At 38.6% G+C, this 22,183-nt stretch overlaps 1 protein-coding gene across 1 annotated transcript in view; it reads left to right on the top strand.

The window, feature by feature from the left end:
* CD34 (CD34 molecule) overlaps positions 1-22,183 on the top strand; it is a 136,276-nt gene that overhangs the window by 57,622 nt on the left and 56,471 nt on the right. Inside the window, exon 2 of the mRNA XM_053706685.1 lies at positions 4,742-4,933. Within this exon, the coding sequence (XP_053562660.1) occupies positions 4,742-4,933 (192 nt within the window). The remainder of the gene's footprint in view (positions 1-4,741; positions 4,934-22,183) is intronic.

Below are 22,183 nucleotides of genomic sequence, written 5' to 3'. Positions count from 1 at the left end.
TAAACTGAATGAGTCCCACAATTTTGAAGAATGAATGGCAATCCTATTTTTGCATGAAACTGGAATATTGGGGCCTATAGTGCAATAGTTTTAATCCCATAAAATAGCAATAAGGAATATATGATTGTTGAGTTTCTGCTCACGTGTATTAGAATCCAATAAGCTCTAAATTAAATGCACATCAGTTTTTATGCTGTCAGGTAAACACAGTATTCAAGTATGTATATTGTATTTTTAAATACAAATATAAAAACAAAGCCATAAACAATACAAAATAAAGTCACTGAGGGCTCGATTCTATAAAGAGCTCTGGGCTGGTGAGATATGAAACCCCAAATTCTTTCTTTCTTTATTTGTATAGAGTCTACAATTTTATACAACTTTCCAATTTACTTCTTTTTATCAAATTTTCTTCATTCTCTTGGTATCCTTTGCTGAAGGAGCAACAATGCACCACTGACAGCTAGCTGAGCATATCTAGTCAGCCAATGACAAGAGACAAATGTGTGTAGTCACCAATCGCCAGCTTGCTTTCAGTAGTGTAGGATATGTACATATTATTTTTTTCTTTTAAATATTACTTTGAAATTCACTTCTATTTTCAAATAAAGTACATTTGAAAATAGAAGTGAATTTAAAAGTGTCTTAAAACGACATGCTCTGTCTGAATCATACAAGTATAATTTTGACTTTCCTATCCCTTTAAGAATGCTTGCCAGTCCTATTTCCCTGGTGGAATTTTCTAAATACACTTTTTACCCCAAAAACTAGGCGTCTCGTGTATACTGCCCTTTCATTTGGGAAGAAGATACATGCATTAAAAAAATGACCAAATATGCCAATAGCACTACTTTCTTTCAAGACAACTAAATTAATTCTGTAAAGAACTGAAAGGAAAAAAAATACCATTGTTAGCACTCATTTAGTCTTTCAATATTTGACAAATATCTCCTCTATGAAAGGGGATTTAAAACTTAACCATTATTAAAGTATATATTCAAATATTTATTTTAAAAAATGGTGAAACTTTAAAGACGCAAATGTATTCTCTATGAGTCAGGACCAAATATAAATAATCTATCAGGAGGTCAATATTAATGTTATTGAATACATATATCAAATAAAGATAGCAAGAGAATGAAGAAAATTTGATAATAGGAGAAAATTAGAAAGTTGCTTAAAATTGCATGCTCTATCTGAATCACGAAAGAAAGAAAATTTGGGTTCAGTGTCCCTTTAAGCTCTAGAACTAAAAATAGCTTGAAAACCAAATTCACACATGTGTTTATAGTTTTTCTTCCTGATCTATCAACAGTCAGTATTAATTAAAGATATATATAATGAGAGAAAGAGAGAAAATTAGGTTTATGCTATAGAACCCTTCAACAGTCAAATGGTAACAGCTAATTGAGACCTTAAAGGGACACTGTACCCAAAATTTTTCTTTCATGATTCAGATTGAGCTTGAAATTTTAAGCAACTTTCTAATTTACTCCTATTATCAAATGTTCTTCATTCTCTTGGTATCTTTATTTGAAATGCAAGAATGTAAGTTTAGATGCCGGCCCATTTTTGGTGAACAACCTGGGTTGTCCTTGCTGATTGGTGGATAAATTCATCCACCAATAAAAAAGTGCTGTCCCGAGTACTGAAACCAAAAAAAAGCTTAGATGCCTTCTTTTTCAAATAATGATAGCAAGAGAACGAAGAAAAATTGATAATAGGAGTAAATTAGAAAGTTGCTTAAAATTGCATGCTCTTTCTGAATTACAAAAGAAAAAAATTGGGTTCAGTGTCCCTTTAAGTCATTTTAAATTGCTTAAACAACAGACTTAAATCAAAAGTAATTATAGTTAGCTGAAGGTTCTTATGAGTATAAAAATAGTTGTTACAATGGTAAGGCTATACTGTACAATAGAAAAACTAAATATGCTATAGTTATAAAATTATAGGTTACAGTAGCATCCCAATAAGAAATGGAAGATATATCAAAGGTAAGCAAATTCTCAGTGGTATATCACATAATAAACAATAGCAGGAATAGTTTTGATAATGTAATATACCGGCATCACAAATTATAGTAAATTGTGGATTGTATTTGCAAGATAAACTGCAACTCAAGTCTCTGGGTACAATCAAGGAATACCAGAGAACTATAATTTGGTGGGGGGGGGGGGGGGGAGAAGATAGGAGTCAGGCGCTCAGTAGCAGAGCTCAGTAACATAGGGATTACGACATCCAGCTTGTATTAGGGGCTGGGAAGCTCCCAATAGGAGAACTATTTGTTATCCCATAGCAAATATCCGTCTTAATAGCTTACTGTCTGAAGTATAGTTACAGGGGTAGGGAGAACAAATTGGGCAAAGTTTAGAGATTATAATGAATTCAAGTGTCTACCACATTGTATCATCTGTTTATGTATAGCTCTATGTGAAAACAAGCGATTTGTACATATCTTATTTAGGACTAGCCAATATGAATAATGCTAGCTGATATACCAATCACAGTACAAGAAGCCAGTATTGCTCTAATAAATGTAATTGAAATATGCGGAGCCACATGGCACTCCCTCAAGGTATCGAACCAGCTATCATCATAGATAAGGCAACTTATAAGGAACACAACCTAAATGACTAACTCAAATGGCATATAAACATGTAACTATATAAAACATATTTCAATATTAAACGTATCCTAACCATAAACCATCGGCTGAAAACAAAGGATAGTAGAGCCAGAGTCCCCATAATGTCTAAAACTTTGAGGTTAACGAAGGCCAGTAGCAATGAGCCATTTTAATGGGTAACCATATGAGCCTACCCCACTTCTATTCTGTTCGTAATGCTGGACAAATTTACAGTGGCCAAGTTTCTTTTGTGGCAATGTGGAGTGCTCCAAGGAGATAAGATCATCAGTTGTTTCCTCTCACCTATAGAAGTCTTCGGGACTCTGCACAGGCCCCAAGGCGTATTGCAGATGGACCAAGGCAGTAGAGCAGATCTCAACATAGGTGCTTCTAGGTCCTGGATATGAGCGTAGGGGTTCCCCACAGCCGCAGGGATATTAAGTGAACCATTTACAGCAGGAAGTAATATTGTAACTACCCAGTTGTTCCTCAAGGTGTAGACTTGTTTTTTGTATGCAGTATGAGATCTCTTCAGGGGCTTTATATCTCTGTTCAGGTGTTGACATATGAGGCTCCGAGATGTCTGTCACCCATTCCATCTCCTGTATATTGCAGACACTCAAAGGTTCCAATGACGTTCTGACCCCACTATGTGTCTTGCAACTGGTCGTCAAATCTCTGTGTGCTTGCACAGTCGGGAGCGGCACCTGCCAGGGCCCTTTAGCATTGCCACCTCCACCATGCACGCCCGTAATAGTACATTTTACATCTTGCGTGGAGGAATGAACAGCTGTTTGCAAGGTCTCAGGCAGTGTAGCATAATGGTAGTGCAAGAGACTCCCGATCTCCATTAGAATATGTTCCGCAATCACTGCAGTAGGCTATACAAAAGGGTAATAATTTTTTCGCACCGTGGTGGGTGTGGAGTGTTTGTCTAGAGCTTTATTCTAGTGTATGGGGCAAGAGCACAAAATATTCTAAGGTTTAAAGATGATACCTGGGTATACAAGGTAGTTACACCGAGTCTTCCAGCTGTAATTATAACCGTAATGTGGTAGGAGCGGAATAGGATAAAGTCTAAATAAGAGGTTGCACACCTAAAATTCCAGGCAATATGGCCACCACTTGTGCTCCTGCATCTCCGATTGCGGTCTGAAAAGTATGCCCAACTCTGTGTAGACAGATCTCACCAGACCATCGATTAAGTATTTTTTGGCTCCAATAATTAAGACAACCTAGAGACATCAATTTCCGTGTAGCTATCAGTCCTGAGCTGACCACTTTACCGTATTAGTAGCGGAGCTGTTTTCAAGCATGACCGCTCATGTACATGGCTGACTCTGCCCCCCTGTTTTGGTGAGTTTTTAACCATCAGGCCATTAGACTTTAAAAATCCAACACATATATTGCAAAGTAATGTTGATAATCACTTCATGAAACAGCCCCCCGTAAAATTATAGTACTGCAATATGCAATACTGCATAGAAATGCTATGTAAATAAGATTACCTCACAGTACTGACAGGAATTTTTAGATAATCTCACAAGACCAAAGAGGCAAGCTTTAGAGAATCGGCCCTAAGGAATAGAGCTCATAACTTTCCCACATTTTGCAGGATTGGCAGATTGGGATTTCTGCCCAATGTCCCTCCTTCAGCTCCCCAAAAGTTCTGTTTTACAGAAGACATCTAGCAATGCCCCCAATCTACCCTCTCCCCAATTATTTGTTCTCTCCCCACCCTCTGCCCATTCTACACCAACCCCTCCCCCAATTGACATGTCCCAGCACTGGGTGGTAAGAACTACACCTTCAGATCTCCCTGACTCAACCACTTTAATAACCTTTGGGGGGGGGGGGAATGAGGAGTCAGAATAAAGATTTCAGTAGATATACTGTATCTCCTTGGCTCCTGGTTAAATACAGAATATTTTCTAAGATATATTTCAATGAAAAGAAGATGTAACTGAATTTAACAATTCAATTTGATCTATTTCTGTGGTTATCGAATAAGCAAAACAGTGCAAGCTATTTTTTTCAAATAGACAGGGCTATTAAATGTTGATGCAATGATACTGGTTTATGCATTAAACTGATTCTGAGCATTATTTTTTTTAGGTACATCAGCTGTTGATGTTGATACAAACACAACTATAACTCCTGTGGACAACAAAAGTCCCATTACCGCAACTGAAAATATCAAAGAAACAACCACAAAAAGTGCAACAATTGTTACTTCAATAACATCACAGCCATCCACAATGTCAACAGTTCATCCCACCACAGCTGGATCAATAACACCTGCTAAGAGTAAGTGTTTAGTTTATTAGCTGCAGCTCGCTGTGGATTTATATTAATTCTCAAATACATTGGCTTTTGATTTTGTAATTCAGGAACGACCAACTGGAAGCCTGTGGGTCACATATGGTCCTCTGCAATAGTTTTTGTGGTCCCTGGACTAAGAATGAGGGCCAAAGTGTTTGTGGCCCCAGGAAAAATAACTAAAAATGTGTACTTTGGTGAGCGAGCAGAAGTCCACAACTCAAAAGAACCCTCTAGATTGGAGAACAGCCCTCTTTAGGATAATTATTATTTGTGTGTATAATACATTTCTCGCCCCATATGCTTCTAAAAAAATTATCTGTGCCCCCATGTGTGTGGAGTTTGGCTATTGCAAAATAAATGCAGTAAAAAGGATGTTAATTTGTTTTTAAAATGTTCAGGTTTGGCTGATATGCTATTCTATAGCAGCACAACAGAAATATATTGTAATTACAAGGTTTTTACTGTCCCTTTAATACTAAATTGTCTTCTTAACCCTTGACCTACCACAAAAAAAAAAAAAAATCAAGTATGTTATGTAAATACTTAAACAATAAGAAAGTAAAAAAAAATGTCACCAGGTAAAATGTAGAACAACATTTCTAATCTCAGATAAAAACCAGAGAATGACATTTCTTAATGAAATGTATGCTTAAAGGGACATTAAACTGCAGGGCAGAACTACCCTAGAATGGTTGCTACTCACTATGTCACTATGTTTTAATAGCTAAAAGGTGCTGGATACTGAAGCTCCGCCTCTTTGTACTGGGCAACGCCACCTTGGAGCTCAGGTATTCTCAAAACCTGTGACAGAAGCTGTGCACACTCACAGATCAGTAATATGGGCAATTTTTTTACAGCTGTATAAAGAGCTTCAGGTTAGTGTGCATGATACAAAGCAGGAGCTTTACATTTTTGCAGTGGCTGTATTGCTCTATAATAATGCTGAGTGCTTTTTTTTAATATATTTGGTGTAACTATAAAACTGTGTAAAAAAACTTTAAAGCTCACATGATGTACAGTGCACACTAACCTGAAGCACATTATAAAGCTGTGAAAAAAGTGGACAATATCACTGATCTATGAGTGTGCACAGCTTTTGTCACAATCTCTGAGAATACCTGAGCTTTAAGATGGAGGCCCCAGTACAAAAAGGCGGGGCTTCAGTATTTAGCACCTTTAAGCTATTAAAACAGTAGAAATGATTTGTAAAGAGCTACAGAAACAGGATGAAATGCAATAGGTGGTAAGTTACAATTGTTTTGTAGTTGTGCACAGCTTTTTTATGTCCCTTTAATTCATCCTCGGGATAGTCTTATGCATAATCCATACATTCTTACATTGCCTTACAGTATTTGTCCCTTCCAACCCTATGGTTGATCACAATCTTTTGCTTGTTAGCAGTAGAGAACCGTTTCTGAACCTTGGCTGCTATTCTCAGTGTGTTTTTTTTCATTGATCACAATCATAACCTGCTTCGGCTGTTAATACCCCTGAAGCTTAAGAGCTTTACCTCCCAAAAACAACAATTGTTATCTACACTGTTAATTTCCTAATTTTGCTATCCAAAAACTAACTGTGCAAGATAAAAGACAAATAAAATGGTGATTTCATGCGTTTAGCGTTTAAATCAATGGGCCTGTATGTTGCTTGATTCCTTAATGTGCAATGCTGCTAATAGATCTTGTGTGCATTTAACTTGTTGCACTCAAAAACCATAGGAATCTGTGTATATGTCTCTCTTAGGGATTTGAATGAGGACATTATCAGTATAGTGGACATGTGTGTTTGTTGGGGTTACTATTATTAGTGTAAAGGTGCTTAGTATCAACTTTTAACTTGAATTAATAGAGCGGGTAGCAGCTGTTTCTGTTTAGAGATGTTGATTGCTAATGTCACCAATATGGCGGTGGGTCATTTCAGTATTTTTTTTCTATGTGCAAAATAAGTTACATTCAGACTTTTTAAGGTACTCTACAATAATTTGAAAAGATTTGTCTTGGGTTTATACTGTGGAATTTGATAAGGGAAAATAGCCTGGTAAATGTAGTATTTATTATGAATTTAAATTGTGATAAGCTAAACAGCACTGGCACCTTTTTTCACCAAAAAGATAATGAAAAAAGTGCTGCCAATTAATAATGATAATGGTTGATCGTGATGACATTGAAAAGGGCTTTTCTGCAACAGTTAACATACAGATAATTATCAAATTATGTCATCCATTTTAAAGTGTTTTTAATTCCTGGAAATTCAAACTATTAAAACACTAGGGGCTCGATAACAGTTGGAGCATAACGCTACCTGCTCTCGCGTTGGGGCAAAAATGCGCCTTTACGAGTGCACTCATAATGCTACTCATATTACAAGTGGCAAATAACTGTGATAGAGCCAACGCAATTTGCGCTTTGATTAACACTGCTTCTGAAAAGCAGTTATTAACCATAGCGCAAACCAAAAAAGTTTTACAAAACACATAAAATACAATGTACAACAGTACAGTACCACTCATATTAACACTGTCTAATAAAAATGATTTAATAATAAATTTGTGCAGGAAAGTTACAAGGGGTCAACGTTAGGAGATGCCAGATGATAGGGAAAAAAATGAGCTGAAAGTGCTTTTACATATGAATCCATTGAAACAACTTTATTAACACATAACTCACTTATTTATATATATATATATATATATATATATATATATATATATGTATTTATATGTGTATATATGTATAATCATACATATATACTCATAGAAACACATACACATATATATATATATATATTGTTGTGTTGTTGCAATCGGGTACCACAAGCTGAGGCTAGGATGCTGTCGGCATGAAAACAAGACTCCATTCAAGTCTATGGGGAGGAAAAACCATCCATGATTTACGCGCTGTAGAGCGCGAGGAGGTGATCGCGAGGGAGCGATGTTTGTGCTCCGAACCTGTAATCTCATGCTCAGTAGTGTGCATGGAAATATCAAAACTAAGCGGAGATTAATCTAGCCCTAGATTTTTGTTAACCTAAACTAGTGTTCATTTTCTCTATTTGAAAATATTCACCAGCAGATTTTTTGGGAAGAATTTTGTCATATACATTAATATCATTTAAAAGTGATGGAAATAAAAAAATACCGCATTGAAGAAAGTTAATTTATTTGGATATCATTACCTGCAAATGTGTATTTGTTCAGTGAAACAAGAATCTATGAGTTCTGATATCAACAATTCAACATATTGCAGCTAGCGTTATTATTATAGCGATCATTTGAAAGCATTTAGGTTATGAAATCTGAATTGTAGGATATCTATCTTTCAAATATGGGTCATATGATATATTTTTGCAGCAAAGGAAATGACAAGTACTTCTTTTTAACTGACAGTTTCCCAAAATAGGATTAGTCATGACGTATTTGTCATGACGATCACATGGTAGCTGAATGGACACTTGACTACTCATTTGAACAGGGATGATGGTCCCTTTCAAATAAGGTGGCTCATATGCATTTGTATTGTATAAGATTTGTTCATTATATCATGTGCTATGATCTCTTTTAGAGCTAAAAGTCACCTAGTAATCAGGAGCCCCTTAGAATGATTATCTCTTTCATATGTGGGGTGTTTCTTTGTCTGTGTAACATAAGCTGTTTTTATATGATAGCTAGGAGCTCTTGTAGAGCCACTATACTCCATCCAAGAAATACATTAGGCAGATGATCATTTTAAGGCAATCACCTACCAATGACTTGGTATAAGACCCCTCATTGGAAAGAAGGGGCTCCTTCTTTTCTAGAATGTCTCTTATCCTTTTCTCTTTTATGCAGGTGTATAGGGGTTCTGAAAAATACCCTATTGTCGTCTAGTGAGGCAAGATGTAATTATGTTACTAAGAGTGGGAGATGACCCATCATTCAAAAGAGGATTCCCCGCTTTACAAAAAGAGGTCTCATACCCACCCTCATCCCCAAAAAGTAAAGCAGAGGAGAGATAGGTCCCCTCTCCTTTTAACTAAGGTTACCATTGTGTCTCTAATTTAAATGAGGAAGACCTTTGCAGCCTCTGTAAGATCCCTTTTCAATTATCCAAAACTACCTGGTGGTTTGTCTTCCATGTGATTTCCATTTTCATAGCGATCACCTGCAACTTAGAAAGAAAATTGACCGCTCATTTGAAAAAAAAAAAGGGGTTTGCAGGTCTCCGTGGTGCAGGTACTCAGATATGGGCTGTTTAAAAGGGCCCAACAAGGACATGCATCTGCCGTAGGTCACTACCTCTCTGCACCCCTTTCTATATCATGATGCAGGAACGGTAATATAATTATTTAAAAACAATATTGTATCTCTATAGTTTCTTGCAAATACAGAACAGAACTTATAATTTAGACAGTCTGCTACTTCCTTAAAGGGATAGTAAATTCAAAATTAAACATGATTCAGCTAGATCATGCAATCTTAATCAACTTTCCAGTTTACTTCTCTTATCTAATTTGCTTTGATCTCTTGCTATCCTTTGTTGAAAAGAATACCTAGGTAGGCTCTGGAGCAGCAATGCACTCCTGGGAGCAAGCAGCTGCTGATTAGTTGCTGCACAAATATGCCTCTTCGAATGGCTTACCAGATGTGTTCAGCTAGATCCCAGGAGTGCATTGTTACTCCTAGATGTATTCTTCAACAAATGATACCAAGAGAGCAAAGCAAATGTGATAATAGAATTAAATTGGAAAGTTGTTAATAGTGGTATGTTCTGTCTGAATAATGTCTTTACAAATCTACAGTCATCTCAACAAAGGTTTTGTTTCTATTTTTCTTTTCCTCAACTAGAATACAGTTTTATAGCCACTGATCAGACGCATCTAATACTTAGGGTTCCCACGAGTCCAGTATTCAACTGGGCAGTCCAGTAAAATCTTTACAAAAATACTGGACACTTAAATGTTTTTTTAAAGTTTCTGAGTGTTAGCGAAATGTAAAAGCCTCCTATGAATAAACTCATTACAAATATGAAGCAGAAAGAAATGAGGGGCAGTCAACTGAGTCAAATCAATTCTGTTTACAAGTGTTACTGGCAGCCAAAATATGTACAATTAATGATTTGTATGTTACTGGCAGTCAATGGGTAAAATGACTGCTTAGTCAAGAGTGGGAACACATGCTGTACGATAAGTTTCTACAGTCACACAGATTTATAAATTATCATTAGTTTCTAGAATTGTTCACTCCCCTCAGAGGCTGGAGCGCATCCTGACCCCTCTCCTTGCTGAATCCTTATTATACATGCTGCACAGTGTTTGCTTGATATTTATGGGAGCTCATTTAAAATAGTCCTCAATTTGCCAGCTATTAATAATCAATTATATTAATATTCATAATATTAATGTTAATAATAAAAAAAACTAGGAGCTAGAGGGAAATATTTAGAAATTGTCAATTTCTGGTTCCTGAGATTTGTCAATTCCTAAAAACCTTTCAGTAAGATAATGCATCTGTCTATCTGCCCTAAGAAGTTCTTCAGTTGTCTAAACAATTGCAAAAAAAAGCAACTTACCGCTCTTTATATGGTATGGTTTATCAGCTAGTCTATATTTCTTCAAAAAAGGATATCTAAGGAATGAAGCTAATTAGATAATAAGCAAATTGAAATATTGTTTTAAATTGTATTCTCTATTTGAATCATACAATAAAAATGCTGGGTTTTATGTCTCTTTAATAAATGGCAGGTATGATGGTAATATACGATTCACATACATCTATTACAAATATACATAAATAATGCTTAAAATCTCCAATCGTTAAAATGTTTTAGATTTATAAAGCTGTCAGTTGAAAGTATTAAGTAGTTTAAAGAGACATTAAAATAATCTCTGTTAAATGGACATAAATCTGCGAAAAGAAAATGCTTGCCTGTGCCTATGTGTTTACCCCTGTAAAGGAGTTAAACACATAGTTAAAATCAGCAGCTCTGCTCACACAAGTCACCAGCATTCTAGGATAAGCTTTGGACATCCGTGTTTTAGAGGGTGGCAAGATTATTTCCTTTGAGTTTTATATTGTCAACTTGTGATTATGTATATAGTAAGGTTCTTAATACAGATCACTATTAAGGCCTTATCTAGACTATTGTGTGCAGTTCTGGAGGCCATATCTCCAGAAGGATATAAACAAACTGGAATCTGTTTAACCCCTTAATGACCGGACCATTTTTCAATTTTCTTACCCTTAATGACAATGGCTATTTTTACATTTTTGCGGTGTTTGTGTTTAGCTGTAATTTTCCTCTTACTCATTTACTGAACCCACACATATTATATACTGTTTCTCTCGCCATTAAATGGACTTTCTAAAGATACCATTATTTTCATCATGTCTTATAATTTACTACAAAAAAAATAATAAAATATGAGGAAAAAATGGAAAAAAACACACTTTTTCTAACTTTGATCCCCAAAATCTGTTACACATCTACAATCACCAAAAAACACCCATGCTAAATAGTTTCTAAATTTTGTTTAGAAATACCCAATGTTTACATGTTTTTTGCTTTTTTTGCAAGTTATAGGGCCATAAATACAAGTAGCACTTCGCTATTTCCAAACCACTTTTTTTCAAAATTAGCGCTAGTTACATTGGAACCCTGATATCTGTCAGGAATACCTGAATATCCCTTGACATGTATATATTTTTTGTTAGAAGACAACCCAAAGTATTGATCTAGGCACATTTTGGTATATTTTATGCCACCATTTCACCGCCAAATGCGAGCAAATAAAAAAAAAACTTTACATTTTTCACAATTTTAGGTTTCTCACTGAAATTATTTACAAACAGCTTGTGCTATTATGGCACAAATTGTTGTAAAAGCTTCTTTGGGATCCCCTTTGTTCAGAAATAGCAGACTTATATGGCTTTGGTATTGATTTTCGGTAATTAGAAGGCCGCTAAATGCTGCTGCGCACCACACGTAAATTATGCCCAGCAGTGAAGGGGTTAATTAGGTAGGTTGTAGGGAGCTTGCAGGGTTAATTTTAGCTTTAGGGTAGAGATCAGCCTCCCACCTGACACATCCCACCCCCTGATCCCTCCCAAAACGCTCTCTTCCCTCCCCCACCCCACAAATGTCCCCGCCATCTTAAGTACTGGCAGAAAGTCTGCCAGTACTAAATAAAAGGAGTTGTTTTTTTTTTTTATAAAAAAAAATAAAATATTTTAGCTGTGATGGACTCCTGCCTTAGCCCCAACCTCCATGATCCCCCCCCCCAGCTCTCTAACCCTCTCCCCTATCTAATTGCGGCCATCTTGGGTACTAGCAGCTGTCTGCCAGTACCCAATTTGCCCCAAAAACAAAAGTGTTTTTTGTTCTTTTGTTTTTTTTTATGTTTTCTGTAGTGTAGCAGCCCCCCACAATACCCCTATCCCCCTCCCCTTCCCAGATCCTTTTATATTATTTTATTAAAACATCTTTCCCCCCCCCCCCTTTTCCCTCCTCATTGGTGTCAGTGTCAGTGCCAGGTAATGCGCGCGCGCACATGCACGCGCGCCCCCGCACGCTCCCGGCACCCGGCGTGCACATTGCACTTCTAGGAACCGGATGCCGGGTAGCGATGGGCCGCCCACCCGCCTCCCTGTTACGCTCCCACCCACCAATGAACTGGCACCATCGCTACCGGTGCAGAGAGGGCCACATCAGAGTCTTCTAAAAAGTCTTCTAAAAAGGTATTGCAGGATGCCTCCATATGGAGGCATCACTGCAATACCCTGAGAGCTGCTGGAAGCGATTGCGATCGCTTCCAGCACTCTCTTCCACAACTGACGTACCAGGTACGTCCATTGTCATTAACTACTTGTTAATGCATGACGTACCTGGTACGTCAGTTGTCATTAAGGGGTTAAAGGAGAGCTACCAAAATGGTACATGGTCTAAAAAACAAATTCAGGAAAAGCTCAATAAATATGTTTAGTTTAGAGGAGGGAAGGGAAAGAGGGCTTATGATAATGGGTGCTTATTTAAGCGGAGGATACGAGTTTTTCATAAAAAAGAAAAATTCCAAAACAAGAGGTCATGATCACAAGCTGAATGGTAGAAGGTTCAGAAGTTAATTGCAAAAGCTTTTTTTTACAGAAAGGGTGATTGATTAATGGGGGTCGATTTATCATTCCCCGTACGGCCCCTAATGCCTCTGTTTGTGTGCGAGCCTTCAGGCATGCCGGAAACAGGAGTTAAGAAGCAGCGGTCTTAAGACTGCTGCTCCTTAACTTGTCCGTCACCGCTGAGGCGGGCAGACAGCAATCAGCTTGATCGAATACAATCCAGTTGATTGACACCCGCCAATTGGCCGCGAATCTACAGGGGACAGCATTGCACAAGTAGTTCAGCTATGTCGGGCGGACATAATCCGCTACAGCGGATCATGTCTGTCCGACTGTTGGTAAATCGGCCCCTTGGAATAAACTTCCATTTGAGGTGGTAATGACAAACACTGTGGGGGACTTCTAGAATGCCTGAGACAAGCAAAAGGCTATCCTACAGACTAGATACGTTTAAACTATTAGGAAATTTTGGGCAGACTTGTTGGGTTTATGGTTCATATCAGCTTTAAAAATCAAAGAAAAAAATGTTTCTTTCTAGTGACGTTCTCCAAAACAATAAGGTATGCATCAATTCTAAATTTAAGGATGTATGAAGGAAAATAGATAGTAAGAGAGGTTGTATTCTCACCATAAAATATTTTATAACTTGTTCTTTTTACGAAAATAGAGACACATAGAGGATATGCTAGAATGATTGGAATGAAGTGAAATATTCACACTGGGTGGTTCTCTTGCATAGGCCATTGAATAATTCTCCTAAACATCTGTCTACAGTAGTCCGATACCATATAGCCATAAGCTAAAATCTCTTATGAGTCAGTAGATTTATCATAATTGGATAAAGTTACATTCATGCTTGCTACTGACTGGTTTACCAGCCGTATCCTCATCTGAAGCCCCACAGAAGCAAAGCTTTGTCTAAGTATAGTATTTAACTGCTTTGTTTAAAAATAAAATTCTGCATCAGAAACATTTTATTTTTAGACTTGAATATTCCTTTAAAGGGACAGTCTAGATCCAATACTTATTCTTTATTACTTATTGTTAGATACCAGACAAGCAAGATCTATAAGCTTGTAAGAAGTACATGAAACTTTTAAATAATCACCATTTGTTAGCAGCAGAAAATGGCTGCCAAGCTCCGCCCACAGCTTTCTTTCTGTTCAGTTAGCTGTTTTCTTGTATGACAGTTTAGCAGTGCACTATTAATATTTTTCAGTTAGCTATTTCAAATTGCACGTGCACAATTTCAGCATGTGTGAGTAGTAAAACTTATTTAAGAGTCGACCATGATTTGAGAAACTTATACAAACAATAGGTGGGTGGAGCTTAGTGACCATTTTCGGCTCCTAACAAGTGATGAATATTTAATCTTTAATGTACTTCTTACAAGCTTATAACCTTTAACCCTTATTCTGATTCATGTAAAAAGCCACTCGAAAATTAGTTGACATTTTTCTCCTTCTCTTTCAAGAACGATTACTGTTAACGTGCTTTACTATGTTTGTGATAAGATTATTAGAACTGAAAAAAATAGACTTAAAGTGAATGTAAATTTTGATGATAATGTGCCCGGTTTTTAAAAATTCGATTAAAAACAGGGGCACTTTAATTCATCAAAATTTACATTTCACTCGTGTTGTGAAAAAATTCTTACCTTTTAAACTTGACAGCAGCTCCAGCTTCCTCCGCCCGTCGCAAAACCTCTTCCTGGGTCTAAAATGAGGAATCCGGCTTCCTCCTATCACGGCTTCGAATCAGACACTGATTCCCCCGGGGGGGAAGCTGCGATTGGAGGATGACCGATCCATAATTTCTGACGTCAGAAATGGCTTTGCGACGAACAGGGAAATCTGGAGCGGCTGTCAAGTTTAAAAGGTAAGTTTTTTTTCACGAGTGAAATGTAAATTTTGATGAATTAAAGTGCCCCTGTTTTTAATCAAATTTTTTAAAAACCGGGCACTTTAGCATGAAAATTTACATTCACTTTAAATGACGACTTACCCATACAAAGCATTTCTACAAAAGGTTGACAAGAATGCAATCTCCATAGTAACTCTCAGAAGGACGACACGTAGTCCCCATCCTCACTCTAGGCATTATGCAGATGATGACTATGTGTTGTCCTCAACACTTAAAGGGACACAAAACCCACAATTTTTCTTTCATGATTCAGATCATACAATTTTAAACAACTTTCCAATTTATTTCTATTATCAAATTTTTCTTCACTTTCCTGTTATCTTTTGTTAAAAAACACAAAAGTAAGTTCAGGAGTATACACGTGTCTGCCGTACTATATGGCAGTGGCGGCTGGTGAATTTTTAGGATGGGGGTGCACAAGACCCTGCCCCTATTAGAAAGTCACGCCCCTTTGAAAAACACACGCCCCTTTTTAAAATCCACGCCCCTTTAACAAGCCACACCCATTTTTAAAAGCCACACCCCTTTACAAAAGTCACGCCCCTTAAATGGCCCCACCCATTTGAACCAGCAGTGTTTTTGATCATCGTCTTCTTGAAATATCCAGCCCCGGTCTGGGGTAACTTCAACTGTAGTTTGTAACTGATTCCTCAACATTATTCTCAAGTATCTGCTGATATTGAGTGGAATCCATGAGACCCTCAACAATATTCCCAGTAGTACAGGTCTTTGGAGGTGGTCTGTGGGCTGTTTTTGACCGTTCTCACCATCCTTTGCCTTTGCCTCTGGCCCTCTCTGATATTTTACTTGCCCTACCACTTCTGGCCTTAACAAGAACTGTGCCTGTGGTCTTCCATATCCTCACCATGCATTGCTCACTGTGTTCCTCACAGTGGACACAGACATCTTAAATCTATGAATGCATACTCTTCAGTACAGCCATGTTCACGTGCGACAGTGCCCAAATGGAGGAGCCTACACTACCTGCCCATGTCTAGTCTTAAAATATACATGATGGTGCTCAGTTAAATTATATAATAACATATATATATATATATATATATATATATATATATATATATATATATATATATATATATATATTAACCAAATGATTAATTAAAGCTGCAAAATAATAAGAATATTGAATGTACATTTATGAAAACATATATATTCCTGGATTTAAAGAACCTTCCACTTTATAGAGAAATACAACCACATTTCAATTACTGTTGCCCCAGCCCCCAGTGTTCGATATTAGGCAATGCAGCCAAAGGCCTTGGCAACATGAAGATAAATACACCAACATTTTACTTTCTAGTACAAAACAAGATTATTTCTATTACACTAGTGCTTAATAATTTACTTCAAAGGTAAACATTAAAACAATGTTTATAACTCAAGTACAAGTTTTGTAAATCAAGTCAATCCGCCTGTCTTTTTTTGAGACAAATAAATCAATAACATTTTCGTTGAATTTAGGAATGTCATTTATCAATTGTTTTTCAATTGTCAGCATGGCTAGAGCGGTCAGTCTTTCCTCAGTCATGGTGCTCCTTAGAAATGTCTTAACTCGTTTTAAAGTTGAAAAACATCTCTCAGCCTCAGCAGTTGTCACAGGAATAGTTGAAATAATTTGCAACAGTTTGTAGGTCTCCGAGAAAGTACTGTCCAAGTTATTTTCTATTACAAACGGTAGAAGACTAATGGCACCATTCATATTTCTGAAATCTGGTCTTCTGTAAATTACTCCTAGTTCAGTTTTCAGGCGATCTTTCTGTAATTTGTGATAAACAGCTGATGTTTGGTCAAGAAGCTGATTTAGAAAAATTTTCTCGTAATCCGCATATTTTTCAGCTTGGAGGAGAGAAACAGCCGAGTAGTGAGTTATAAAAGAAAATCTATCTTTTAATTGATTTGTGATAACATCGCATATCTCTTTAGCTGCCACAGTCTGAGCAATGTGAATATTTTCTCTCTTCCTTTTCCTAGATGTTTCCTCTGCTTCTGATATCGTCATGGTCACTGTGTCCATTCTATTCCTTTCGTTTTCCATTGTCTGCTGGAAAGTGTTAATATGTTTTCTAATAAGTGCCGCATCTGTTTGTGTTTTTTGAAGTTGGTTGTATAACACATCTACATGTGGCATAATATTGTGAAAAACTGTAAGCCAAAACACGAATACCGAGTTTTGTAGCATATACGCCGAATAGCCCCTGCTTGATTTATAGCTATTTCTTTTTTCAATGTTGACTTTATTTTTTCCATGCATTCAATTAACTGTTCCCTGTTTTCATAAACTGTATTGACGGTTTGACTCTTGAAATTCCACCTGGTGGCTGAACCATGAGGTATCCTTCTTCTAACAGTTGCATCTAGAATAGCTATCCTTTGTGGTGAGTTACTAAAAAAGTTAGTAATGTCACTTAGATTTGAAAAAAATACTCAAACTTGTTGATTTTGACTGCTTGCTTGGCTGACAATTAAATTGAGCTGATGTGCGTAGCAATGCACAAAATGTGCATTCTTGTAGGTACGTTTAATTATAGCCTGAACACCTGCATGCTGACCACTCATCACGCTTGCACCGTCATAACTCTGCGATATCAGTTTCTCTGGGTTGTCTATAACTTTCCAAAGTAGCTTGAATACACGTAGCTAAAGATTCTGCATCATGTCCAGCTGGATTAGTGAATTCCCAGAATCTCTCAACCGGTTGTCCGTTACCTATAATGTATCTAAAAACAACAACCAATTGGAAGGCAGATGAAACATCAGTAGTTTCATCTGCTATCACTGCTACAAAACTTGCATTTGAGATTTCCTTCTTTATTTGGTTCTGGCAAACAGTAAGCATACAATCTAATATATCGTTTTGAATTTCTCCAACATAGGTGTGTCCGGTCCACGGCGTCATCCTTACTTGTGGGATATTCTCTTCCCCAACAGGAAATGGCAAAGAGCCCAGCAAAGCTGGTCACATGATCCCTCCTAGGCTCCGCCTACCCTAGTCATTCTCTTTGCCGTTGTACAGGCAACATCTCCACGGAGATGGCTTAGAGTTTTTTAGTGTTTAACTGTAGTTTTTATTATTCAATCAAGAGTTTGTTATTTTAAAATAGTGCTGGTATGTACTATTTACTCAGAAACAGAAAAGAGATGAAGATTTCTGTTTGTATGAGGAAAATGATTTTAGCACCGTAACTAAAATCCATGGCTGTTCCACACAGGACTGTTGAGAGCAATTAACTTCAGTTGGGGGAACAGTGTGCAGTCTCTTACTGCTTGAGGTATGACACATTCTAACAAGACGATGTAATGCTGGAAGCTGTCATTTTCCCTATGGGATCCGGTAAGCCATGTTTATTAAGATAGTAAATAAGGGCTTCACAAGGGCTTATTAAGACTGTAGACTTTTTCTGGGCTAAATCGATTCATTATTAACACATATTTAGCCTTGAGGAATCATTTATTCTGGGTATTTTGATATGATTATATCGGCAGGCACTGTTTTAGACACCTTATTCTTTAGGGGCTTTCCCTAATCATAGTCAGAGCCTCATTTTCGCGCCGGTATGGCGCACTTGTTTTTGAGGACAGCATGGCATGCAGCTGCATGTGTGTGGAGCTCTGATACATAGAAAAGTCTTTCTGAAGGCATCATTTAGTATCGTATTCCCCTTTGGGCTTGGTTGGGTCTCAGCAAAGCAGATTCCAAGGACTGTAAAGGGGTTAAATATAAAAACGGCTCCGGTTCCGTTATTTTAAGGGTTAAAGCTTCCAAATTTGGTGTGCAATACTTTTAAGGCTTTAAGACACTGTGGTGAAATTTTGGTGAATTTTGAACAATTCCTTCATACTCTTTCGCAATTGCAGTAATAAAGTGTGTTTAGTTTAAAATTTAAAGTGACAGTAACGGTTTTATTTTAAAACGTTTTTTGTGCTTTGTTATCAAGTTTATGCCTGTTAACATGTCTGAACTACCAGATAGATTGTGTTCTGACTGTGGGGAAACCAAGGTTCCTTCTCATTTAACTATATGTATTTTATGTCATAAAAAAAAAAAATTTAGTAAAAATGATGCCCAAGATGATTCCTCAAGTGAGGGGAGTAAGCATGGTACTGCATCATCCCCTCCTTCGTCTACACCAGTCTTGCCCATACAGGAGGCCCCTAGTACATCTAGTGCGCCAATACTCCTTTCTATGCAACATTTATCGGCTGTAATGGATAATTCTATCAAAAACATTTTAGCCAATATGCCCACTTATCAGCGAAAGCGCGACTGCTCTGTTTTAGAAAATTCTGTAGAGCATGAGAACGCTGATGATATGGTTTCTGAAGGGCCCCTACACCAGTCTGAGGGGGCCAGGGAGGTTTTGTCTGAGGGAGAAATTTCAGATTCAGGAAACATTTCTCAACAAGCTGAACCTGATGTGATTACTTTTAAATTTAAGTTGGAACATCTCCGCGCTCTGCTTAAGGAGGTGTTATCCAATTTGGATGATTGTGATTATCTGGTCATTCCAGAACCACTATGTAAAATGGAAAAGTTCTTAGAGGCCCCGGGGCCCCCCGAAGCTTTTCCTATATCCAAGCGGGTGGCGTACATTGTTAGTAAAGAATGGGACAGGCCCGGCATACCTTTAGTACCTCCCCCCATATTTTTAAAATTGTTTTCCTATAGTCGACCCCAGAAAGGACTGATGGCAGACAGTCCCCAAGGTCGAGGGGGCGGTTTCTACTCTACACAAGCGCGCCACTATACCCATAGAAGATAGTTGTGCTTTCCAAGATCCTATGGATAAAAAATTAGAAGGTCTGCTAAAGATGTTTGTTCAGCAAGGTTCCCTTCTACAACCAATTGCATGCATTGTCCCTGTCACTGCAGCCGCGTGTTTCTAGTTTGATGAGCTAGGAAAGGCGATTATTAGTAATTCTTCTTCTTATGAGGAGATTATGGACAGAATTCGTGCTCTTAAATTGGCTAATTCTTTCACCCTAGACGCCACCTTGCAATTGGCTAGGTTAGCGGCGAAAAAATTCTGGGTTTGCTATTGTGGCGCAGAGCGCTTTGGTTAAAATCTTGGGCAGCGGATGCGTCTTCCAAGAACAAATTGCTTGACATTCCTTTCAAGGGGAAAACACTCTTTGGCCCTGACTTGAAAGAGATTATCTCTGATATCACTGGGGGCAAGGGCCACGCCCTTCCTCAGGATAGGTCTTTTCAAGACCAAAAATAAACCTAAGTTTCGTCCCTTTCGCAGAAACGGATCAGCCCCAGGGGCTACGTCCTCTAAGCAGGAAGGTAATACTTCTCAAGCCAATCCAGCCTGGAGACCTATGCAAGGCTGGAACAAAGGAAAGCAGGCCAGGAAACCTGCCACTGCTACCAAGACAGCATGAAATGCGGGCCCCCGATCCGGGACCGGATCTGGTGGGGGGCAGACTCTCTCTCTTCGCTCAGGCTTGGGCAAGAGATGTTCTGGATCCTTGGGCGCTAGAAATAGTCTCCCAAGGTTATTCTCTGGAGTTCAAGGGGCTTCCTCCAAGGGGGAGGTTCCACAGGTCTCAGTTGTCTTCAGACCACATAAGAAGACAGGCATTCTTACATTGGGTAGAAGACCTGCTAAAAATGGGAGTGATTCATCCTGTTCCATTAGGAGAACAAGGGATGGGGTTCTACTCCAATCTGTTCATAGTTCCCAAAAAAGAGGGAACGTTCAGACCAATCTTAGATCTCTAGATCTTGAACAAGTTCTCAAGGTTCCATCGTTCAAGATGGAAACCATTCGAACACTTCTTCCTTCCATCCAGGAAGGTCAATTCATGACCAAGGTGGATTTCAAGGATGCGTATCTACATATTCCTATCCACAAGGAACATCATCGGTTCCTAAGGTTTGCATTCCTGGACAAGCATTTCCAGTTCGTGGCGTTTTCTTTCGGATTAGCCACTGCTCCTAGGATTTTCTCATAGGTACTAGGGTCCCTTCTGGCGGTGCTAAGACCAAGGGGCATTGCTGTAGTACCTTACTTGGACGACATTCTGATTCGAGCGTCGTCCCTTCCTCAAGTAAAGGCTCACACGGACATTGTCCTGGCCTTTCTCAGATCTCACGGATGGAAAGTGAACGTGGAAAAGAGTTCTCTATCTCCGTCAACGAGGGTTCCCTTCTTGGGAACTATAATAGACTCCTTTGAAATGAGGATTTTTCTGACAGAAGCCAGAAAAACAAAACTTCTAGACTCTTGTCGGATACTTCATTCCGTTCCTCTTCCTTCCATAGCGCAGTGCATGGAAGTGATAGGTTTGATGGTAGCGGCAATGGACATAGTTCCTTTTGTGCGCATTCATCTAAGACCATTACAACTGTTCATGCTCAGTCAGTGGAATGGGGACTATTCAGACTTGTCTCCGAAGATACAAGTAAATCAGAGGACCAGAGACTCATTCCGTTGGTGGCTGTCCCTGGACAACCTGTCACAAGGGATGACCTTCCGCAGACCAGAGTGGGTCATTGTCACGACCGACGCCAGTCTGATGGGCTGGGGCGCGGTCTGGGGATCCCTGAAAGCTCAGGGTCTTTGGTCTCGGGTAGAATCTCTTCTACCGATAAATATTCTGGAACTGAGAGCGATATTCAGTGCTCTCAAAGCTTGGCCTCAGCTAGCGAGGGCCAAGTTCATACATCAACCATCAGGGGGGAACAAGGAGTTCCCTAGCGATGGAAGAAGTGACCAAAATCATTCTATGGGCGGAGTCTCACTCCTGCCACCTGTCTGCTATCCACATCCCAGGAGTGGAAAATTGGGAAGCGGATTTTCTGAGTCGTCAGACATTGCATCCGGGGGAGTGGGAACTCCATCCGGAAATCTTTGCCCAAGTCACTCAACCGTGGGGCATTCCAGACATGGATCTGATGGCCTCTCGTCAGAACTTCAGAGTTCCTTACTACGGGTACAGATCCAGGGATCCCAAGGCGGCTCTAGTGGATGCACTAGTAGCACCTTGGACCTTCAAACTAGCTTATGTGTTCCCGCCGTTTCCTCTCATCCCCAGGCTGGTAGCCAGGATCAATCAGGAGAGGGCGTCGGTGATTTTGATAGCTCCTGCGTGGCCACGCAGGACTTGGTATGCAGATCTGGTGAATATGTCATCGGCTCCACCATGGAAGCTACCTTTGAGAGACCTTCTTGTTCTAGGTCCGTTCGACCCACTCCAGC

The sequence above is a fragment of the Bombina bombina genome, chromosome 3 (genome assembly GCF_027579735.1).
Source record: "Bombina bombina isolate aBomBom1 chromosome 3, aBomBom1.pri, whole genome shotgun sequence".
NCBI classification, from domain to species: domain Eukaryota; kingdom Metazoa; phylum Chordata; class Amphibia; order Anura; family Bombinatoridae; genus Bombina; species Bombina bombina.
Note: the sequence above shows the minus strand (reverse complement) of the source record. Positions and strands in the feature narration are given on the sequence as shown.